Here is a 9,448-nt window from a genome sequence, read left to right as displayed (position 1 = left end):
TTCTCCTTGTTTTAAATTTGGGGGTTGAACAGAGAAAGCCTGGTTTTGGCTGCTGCCCAAACAGCTCATTGTGCAACTCAGTTGAAGGAGACTGCTCATATACAAAGAGCTTATTCTTGGCTTAGCTAGAATATAATTTTTGCCACTAAAATGACCAACCTAGGGACTTAGTGAATTAAAGTGATTCGTGGTTCTCTACAACTGGGATTATTAACTGTATCACTTAGGAGCACTGGCAAAATGTATAGAGACGGGAACAACATTGAACAGTTAATTTTTAAATCACTGCCTCATTGCAGTCCTAATATATGTTACAATCCCTGAGAATGAGCAAAAGGAAATTTGCATTTATTATCTTCTTTTTTTAACATTTTTATGGCATGTTAGTACTCTGCTCATCCTCTGACTAGTTCAGCAGTGTCTAATGTAAGTAGATATTTCAGGAGAAATCCATGCATGAATTTTTTCATCACTCGAACTTCTCTTTAATACTTGAGGAAAGTGGGATCAGGGGCATAGCAGAATCCCTCACCAAAGAACTGTGACACTCTCTAACCAAGCACAAGCTCCTACTGCTGATTTTCCCCATCTCAATGGCCTGGTGCTAAGGCACCATTGGACTGTAGCACTACTTGTTTTATTGAGTGAAAAAACCCCTCCAAACAGAAGTAGAGTTGGCTGTATCATGACATAACTTTGTCATTTAATTCCAGACTGTAGAACTGAACCATCTGCTTGAACAGGAACTGTAGTTCAGCTTTGTTTTTATCCTTTGAGTCTTGTAAAGCCATGAGCATGGGGAATAATATGTTTTAGTTCTCTGCTGGTCACTTCAGTGGAACAGAAAGGTCAGTAGGAAGGCTGCTGCTTTGCATCCATGTGGGGTGAGTTAGAACAGGAAGAGAAAGGAAATCAGCTGTGTATTAATGATAGCTTCCAGCTTATTTGTCCAGCTTTTTACAAGTGAAAGGGAAAAGGAAAAAGAAACTTAATGCTTCAAAAGGAAAAGTAGAATAGCAGTGAAACAAATATGAGTCAGTATTTATTTAATAATTACTGGAAATCAAAGAAAAGCAGGATTAAGAAACACAACCAGCCTGCAGACAGCAGAAGAATCCTGATGCTTAAGAATGTGGCAATCATGTCTGTTTATGTTCTATGAGAAAATATTTTTGAAGGATCTTTTAGTTGAACCTACCATAGCATGTGGTAGAAGCTTTTTCTTCTCTGGATTCAGATTAGATACTTCAGGTCAAACTCTACTTTCTATGGAAAAGTAATTGAAGTTAAACTGGAGTGAAGAGTTTGGTGCTGTTACAGACTGCCCAGCTTCTATTTATGGCAGGACTGTGGGTCAAGGGGCTGATAGAGCAATAACATACTTGTATCAACTGTGTGATTACAATTCAAATGCTCAGTAGCCAGTAATTGCGCATTTGTGCTTTCCACGATATGAAATGTACAAGCCAAACATCTCTGACATAAACCCAGCTTATTTTGCGCCTAACATCCATAACTGATGCAATTTAAACAGTTCTCTGAGAGCATATTTAAGAAAATGGGAAGCAGTAGACAAGTGTTACTGATGCAAGCCTGTTTCAAGAGATTCTTTGAACACAGTTATTGATAGGTTTTTCTTACATAACATATGCAAAATGTAATTGAAATTTAATTAAATGTCAGCATGACACCATTAAACAGCTAACATTTGCCATCTTCTAAGACAACTATTCTGAGCAGTAACTTGTAAATCAGGAATTTACTCACGCTTTTCTTGTCTTTTTTTTTATTTATATATTTTAGACAAATAAAGGCGACGCCCTTGCAAACCGTGTCCAGAACACATTGGGAAATTATGATGAGATGAAGGATCTGTTAACCAACCACTCCAACCAGAGCCACCTTGTAGGAATCCCAAAGAATTCTGTCCCACAGACACCCATTGACAAAAATGAACAGAACTTTTTCCCAGAACCGAGGAACAGGATGATCCCATCTCATCAGATCAGTGGCAACTCGTCAACATCAATGCCTCCACCTTCTTCATTGTCATCTAATTCTACTTTGCTGCACGGCCACCAGAGCAGCAGGAAGTCGAGGACAGACTGGTCACGCAGTGGTCACAACTCCAGTGGGGCCCAGCCAAGCCAATCCAGTGGTCAGCAGAGTCGGACAAAGCACAGCTCTTCCCATGACCAGTCACAGGGCAGGTATGAAGATCTCTACAACTGCCAGAGTGAGCAGCATAAAAGTGGGGGAACTGAGGAAGCAAATGCTATGGCAACATCTTCACATTCAAGGAGGCACACTCATGCAAAGTCAGCACCTGGAGAACACACTTACAAAGAGAACAGTCATTCGAAGTCACCCACAGAGCTTGAGTTTGTAGGCCATGGTCCTGGATCTCCACTTCCTTCCACTTCTTTGTTAACTGCAAACAATGGTCTTTCCACTCAGAATTTCCCACCAGGACTTCACTGTAAGAACAGCATGGTCCAGCAAAAGCCTACAGCTTATGTCAGGCCTATGGATGGTCAGGACCAGGTACCCAATGACTCACCTGAACTGAAACCCCCAATAGAAATTGAGAGTGGATATGGAAATCAGTCCTTTGGAGCACTGCTGGAAGGAAAAGTGAACACACCTAGTTCGAAGAACAAAGTACCAAAGCTCAACATTCCTCCTGTTAGTGAAGTAAGTGGTTTAAAATATCTTCTCTCTAGTACTGCTTGAGTATTACATTCACTAAATATTTTTCTCTGGAAATATGCAGTTGCATTACTGGAATAAACAGTACAGTGTATTCCTTTTTCTAGAATGTGCATGACTTTCAGCAGTTTGTTGTGACAGTCCCAGTAGCAATATTTAATGTAGTTTTTAAAGCACAGCTTGGAATACTAACATTTCTTGTTTATGATTAATATTAAAAGGCTAGATCTCTGTTGAGTGTAATATATGTATACCAGCTATACTGGTTCTGGACAGGGAACTCTAATCTCTCAGTTCATCTGCAATTTTCACTCTTGAATTCTCACTTAGTAGGTAGTTTGATAGACAGATTGGTATTTTAAATTCTAAGGAAAAATGGCAGTGTTCAAATTTCAGTGGTACTAAACAGTCCTGCCAGTAAGGAGTTTATTTGCAGAGTTTGCTAAATTCCTTTTTTTCTTTTTATTGGAATTAATATGACTTAAGTTGTGAATAATGCTTATGAAAATGTGTCCCATTGAAGCTTTTATGCATTTTGAAGAGCTCTTAATACTGGGATTCAGTCCCAATCTCTGCAACCAACAGTTTAAGCTGTTGAATTTTGTATTGCTGGTCAGAACAGTAGTCCTGTGAGGAACATTTTAGTTGGTTCATATTCGTGTCCATTCCAAGCACAAATGTATAATAAGGATATGGATTGAACTATTTATACTCTGTGTATTTTTTCTCTTAGTCTGAGTTTCTCTAAGCCTGTAACCTTTGGAAGGTAGGTGTACAGTGTACATATAAGCAGAATTGCAAGATGGGTTTTTCATAGCTTTCTGTTTTCCCAAAAATATTTCCCTGCTTGGTAATATTTTTATCCTATGAATGAGGAGCAATGCATTCTTAAACTACTTTATTGCAAAAGGTCAGCTTTTTCTATTGGAATAATTGTTTCAAGCCAATAATTTGTTTGACTATTTAAAAACTTGATGTTATTTATTAACATTCCAGGCAGCAACAAAGACTGATGTGTTTTGCAGTAGAGCTTGGAATAATTTTCTGGGAACTGCATCTGAAAACAGTAAAAGGCCTATTTATATCAAGTGGAAGCTGAGGGTTGCTTGCAGATGGTGTTTTATTAGAAAATGTATTTGTTAATAAACGTAGCTTTCTGCAAGATTACTTTACAGATGTTTCTGTTTATTTTTACCTTGGGTTAAAAATCTGCTGGTGTAGATGACTTCAGAGTCTGCTGCGATTTGTCGCTAGCATTGTTTGGCGAGTAAATAATTGCATGCAAAGGAAATAATGATGTTGCAAAAGCAAATACTTTTTTTCGCTCCTGCCATCTATTAATGCTATGAGTCAATAGAAGCACTTTAAAGTGCAGACTTAATGCAAAATATTTTTGGAAATAAATTGTACCTTTTGCAATTTGTGTCAACTACTAAGAATGTATTTTTAATTTCTTTACTTTTTGAGTGAAATCCTGGCACTATGAAATCGATTGAGTTGTTAACAATGTTTTTTGGGTGCAGAATTTCACCCACATTCTTCCTGCATAGCTCTAGGAAAATCTGATATGAATTGTTGGTTTTGGAAGGATTCCTAGTTGCAAAGATGAAAAATTGCATTATGAATTTGTTGCTATTTTAGTTTACATCCTGCGTAGAGAAAAGTATAGGTGTATAATTAATTTCATGTTCAGGTAAGTGGTAAACTCTAGGCAATTTAGAAATGAAAGTAGATAATAATCTTAAAGCAGTCTGCATTTTGAGAGTGAATAGTAAGTTGAAGAGAGAAGGAAAACCCAAAGCTGTGACAAAATAACTTTCCTTTCTGAGACAGAACACAGGACAATAGCCAGACTGATGGATTTTTTACAGGCAAATCTCCTCCTGAGTTTGGAGAGTTGGATTTTTTCGCCTGTGTCAGGACTGTGAACTTTGGCCCTCTGTGTTTTTCCACAGATGTGTATCCTGAATTTGATTTACCTTGTGTTCAGCTATAAAACTCCTTCCAATCCAACATTATAGATAACTGGTTTAGTTTAAGCTTAATCAGAACTGACAGTGCACACCTGTGAAACCCATAACCTTTTCAGAATGACTGCAGTGAGTGGCTCTGTTGTAATCTTTATACAATTGATGTGGAGGCTTACGATCCTTTGGTGGTGCTTATCAATTTATGAACCTTCCCAAGCCACCTCGAGCCATAGTGATCTGCTTGAAACAATTTTGTTCCTACTCCATGGGTTTCCATCTTAACACTGTTCCATGTGCTGGTGGTGATCTTCAAGCTAGCAATAGGAGAATTGTTTTGGGGCATTTCTGCATAATTTGCTCTGTGATTTTCCTCTGTATCTGAGTCTATTTTTTCAAGTTCCTGAGTGTATGCAGATAGAATGCATACTGAAAGGTTTTTAGTGATTCTATCAAAGTTTTGCTTGTTCTTAAGGTGAGGAATTCTGTGAAGAGATAAAATTCCTAGGCGATGGTCCAGCAATAATGGCATCCAGTGTTGGAAAAGAAAAAGACTGTTCTTGCTATCTTACAGAGAGAGAGAGGAATAAGTAACCAAATATTTGAACAAGCAGATTTAAAAGAAGTGCTCAGACTGATGTGGAAATATGGTGTCATTTATCATGGCTTAATGGAATAAGATGTTGAGTGCCCTGGAAACGTTCTGCCATGTGTAAGGAAGTGATCAATTTTATAACATAATTTGTGTCACTTGAGGTGTTGCTCTAAGAATCTTTGCTCATTTGCTGGGCCCAATTCTGCCATCAGAGATGCCCATCCATCTTTCAGCTGCTCTGTGCAGACAGATTTGTTAATGCCTCGCTGCTGGCGTGTCTCTGCTGGGCCAGGGGTAGTGGGTCAGTGATTTCTGAGGGCTTCGAGATTCACAGGGAGTTCACACAGACTCACCAGGTAGGGTCAGGAGGTGGTTAGCAGCTCTTGCACACCTGTGGACTAATCCTTGCCTCAGAGTGGGTGCTGCTGTGTGATTCCCCAACCTTGGCTCACCCACACAGAGCTAGTTCAGACCTGACTGCACCATGAGTGGCCATCTCTGGTAGAGAAATAGAAGTAGCAGAGCCTCTGTAAACTTTTACTTATGTTATGGAAGGGTTTCTTTGTGATTTTGTAATCCTATTGATTTCTTTTACCTTTTTGCTTTGTTTTTCATATCAGTATTGTTTTCTAAGGGTAAGGTAAAACATTTTATGGTTTGATGCCTTGAGCCAAACCCATTGTAACCAAGGAGGTGGCCTGGCAGACCCTGAGGTTCAGAGGCTGTGGAGCAGATCTTCGTGAACTGGGAAGCCATAGGGCCATGTTGGGAGTTCCTGGGGCACATACAGAAATCCACCAGATCTCATGACACAGGGTTGATAACAATGGCCTTGGAGCTAAAACTGGGAGACAAAATGTTAGAAAGCCTCAACCTGTAAATGTTATTTCCTGTTCCTTTCCTATCAACTCCCACCTCTTTAGTATGTATTTACATGCATACTTACATTGCAGTATGTATATATTAATTTTGAACTTGCATTTAACATCTGATAAATTGTGGCAAGCCGGGAATATTGCAAAGAGCTTTTGTATTATGCAGAATTCCACCTACTTAAATCCTGTGATGGCAGATGATTGTTACTTACCACTCGAAGAGAGCTGCATAGTTAAATCCTATGCATTTCTTCAAAAAAGTAGATGTTAGAGACTACAATAACAGCTGATCCTCTCTCTGCTGCTTTAAAATCCAGAATCTTGATACATGTATGTATATTTAAACCTCTAGGAATCAGATTCTTATAAATTATTTCAAATTGACTAACGCAGCAGGTGACAGCTGAAAGAAAGCCTGTACTTTTCAGATTGGGCTGAAACACAAATTACTGGGAGCACTGAGTAAAGCAGAGGGTTTTAAGGTCTGTGGGAACATCAGAAGCTGCATTCCTGGAAAACTTTATGCCCAGTTCCCCAGAACAATGCATGGATTTCCAATAATGGTTTAGAGATGGGGAATCAAGAGCAATTGAGATAATTTTTGATTCTCAAGGCAGTTTTTAAATCTCACTACAGAATTGGCTTCGTGTTCCTGCAAAGTAGCAAATGCTCATGTACAAAATTTTGCCGAAAATACAAAGCTAGGAACAAATCCAAAAGGCCTACGACATCTATGTCACTTTCCACTTATGGAATAAAAAATGGAGAACTTCTATTTTCACTTTACTTCTAGGAAAATATTTTGACGGGTTCAGTATACTGCGAAGTGATAAGCTTCTGTTACGTGTTTCAAATCATTCTGTTATCGCTGCATGTATTGATTTGCTTAGTGCTTTCTGAGCTAGCTATAAAAAAGGCTGTTCTCCTTCTGCATTAAAGAGCAAGAAAAATTGACAGGTAGATAACCATATTGATTGAACCTAAATAGTAAATCCAAGAGGCTTATATATGACTTATAAAACTCTCTATAGGAACCAAAGCCAGCATAATACCTTTTTTTTTTTTAATTTAATAGAAAGTAGATGGCTTTAGCCAGCCCCACCCCTTTTTGATATACATGCTACTCTAATTGCCAACTGTAGTACATTACCATAGTTCTGGGTAAATCACTTTTTTCAAATGCCAGCTTTAGCTGTCCCCTTGACTTTGAGCTTGGAAGAAGAATGGACTGAATCACGCATTAAGATGAAATCCCTTTGCTTGGTTCATATTTCAAAAGTCTGAGGCCAAAAACAAACCCAAAGAGCAGTATTTCTTGAAGTATTAGAGGTTACAGCCATATGTTTTTAATTTGTAAATACTGTGAGAAGTAATGTTCTTATGATACTTCTAAATGAAGACCATATGACACCACTCGACTGAAGACCTCTTATTGTGGCCTTTTGAAGGCTACTGTCCCATGGCCTGGACAATGGCTAGCAAAGCTGTTTTGCAAGGATAGTGAGAGGACAGCTTGTTTATTTTAAATCAAACATAAATAAGCATATCTAGGGCCTGATTTTGAACCACTGTGACCAGTCTGCATCTCAGAACAGAGCACTTAAAGTCGATTGCATAAGTGTGGCTGAAAGAACTGACCGTGTGTGTTTGGTTTGGGAAAAGAAGGGTTAGGTTCCTTCTTTCCCATTGTTCATTTGTTAGTGGTTTTTGTTTTGTAAGCTATTCCTAATTTTGACTTGCTGTGAGGAAGAAAAAAGTCTGAGTGAAGTTAGAGTTAACTCTGGGAAGAGTCAGACCTGTGGTGTCTTGAAGAGTGATTTATTTTTTTTGTAAACCTTTTTGAAATTCCCAGTGCCAGAGTAATTGCTTGTCTCATTTGGTGTCTCATGAAATGTCACAAAGTAGAATGACCTCAAAGGCTTTGGGGAGAGCTGTAAAAGAATTTGTTTGGCTTGAGCAAAGATGTGAAGGCATTATTCAAAGGCTGCAGGGGGACTGTAGGGTGTATTCATAACTTTGACAGTGAATTTGGTGTATGACTATGGAACAATCACTTTTTTAAAGGAAAATACCACAAGCTGTGTAAAACCAGCATTGAGTGTTATGTTATCTCAATGTTGACTGTTAATGTACATTTTGAATAATAACCAGGAGTTGGTACAGCTAATTTTTCAGCACCTTTGATCCACCTATCTGGTGTGCAAATGCATAAGGAAGGATGTTCTTGGATCTTAGTATTAGTGTTCTACTTAGTTGTCTGCTAATAAGGGCATTCTTTTAGGACCAGCCCAGCAGGTGAAACAAAGGTGGAGCCTTTGCACTATTTTTAATACTCTACTGGAACATAACCTGCTTTAATAAAAACATTCTCTCTGAACAGTGAAATAAACAATGCTCATGTAAGAAAAGATGGGAAAATGCCATTTTCAAGTATTTGAATGTCTCATGGTATGTTTTCACTCTGGCCTGTAATCAGTCCTCGAGTGACTAGCATGCCTGCTTCTTTCTCAGAACAGGATGGGCAGATATTCACGTATCAGCATTTGGCCTTCTGTACCAAAATGAATGCCCATTTTTAAACTTTACCACCAGCTATGTTAAATTTTATTTTACCTGATGCAACCTCTAAAGTAACACACAGCTAGTTTGAAAATACCTACTTACATATTTACTGCTCATTTCTGTCATAATTTTCAGATTTTTTTTTCACAACCCTTATTCTTTGTAGAGAAACTGAGGTTTTAAATAGTCTGAGAACACAGAAGTCACATGGTTTTTCAAGTGCAGGCAGGAGACTGTGCACACATTTCTGCATGGGCAGTGACAGCTGCTGTGAATCATCCCTGGGACTGAACCTGGGGCTTCTCTGGACAGCCTCTGCTTCTCAAACAACAGCAGGGACTCTCCCTAGAAGCTATAATTTACTTTCTCCCAGTCCCACTCATTCAGTGAATATGATGAACACATTGCATCCAACACACACCTGTTAAATATGTAAAAAGAAGCATAAAGACAATCAGGGAGTATAAATGCAGGAGAAGAAATTTTTAATCCTGATGAAAACAGTAGAAAATTGGACTGTTGTATCTGGTAGGTGTAGATCAGTAAGGAACAACTGGAATGCTCCTTGCAAATGCCAGGACAGCTGAATGGTGCAGAATGTGATTGGGTATTGTAGACAAGAGTAGGAAATCAAACATAAAACACTTCAGATGTTACATGAGCAGTTGAGACAGAAATACAGCTAGTGAAAGGTAAAGAAGGAGGGACAGCACCATATATTAGAAGCTGAATGAGGATTT

At 38.6% G+C, this 9,448-nt stretch overlaps 1 protein-coding gene across 1 annotated transcript in view; it reads left to right on the top strand.

Annotated features, from left to right (window-relative positions):
• AFF2 (AF4/FMR2 family member 2) overlaps positions 1–9,448 on the top strand; it is a 239,960-nt gene that overhangs the window by 4,802 nt on the left and 225,710 nt on the right. The window contains exon 2 of the mRNA XM_031056018.1: positions 1,804–2,694. Coding sequence (XP_030911878.1) covers positions 1,864–2,694 — 831 coding nt within the window. The 5' untranslated portion in view covers positions 1,804–1,863. The remainder of the gene's footprint in view (positions 1–1,803; positions 2,695–9,448) is intronic.

This window comes from Geospiza fortis, unplaced genomic scaffold (assembly GCF_000277835.1).
Source record: "Geospiza fortis unplaced genomic scaffold, GeoFor_1.0 scaffold157, whole genome shotgun sequence".
NCBI lineage: Eukaryota > Metazoa > Chordata > Aves > Passeriformes > Thraupidae > Geospiza > Geospiza fortis.
Note: the sequence above shows the minus strand (reverse complement) of the source record. Positions and strands in the feature narration are given on the sequence as shown.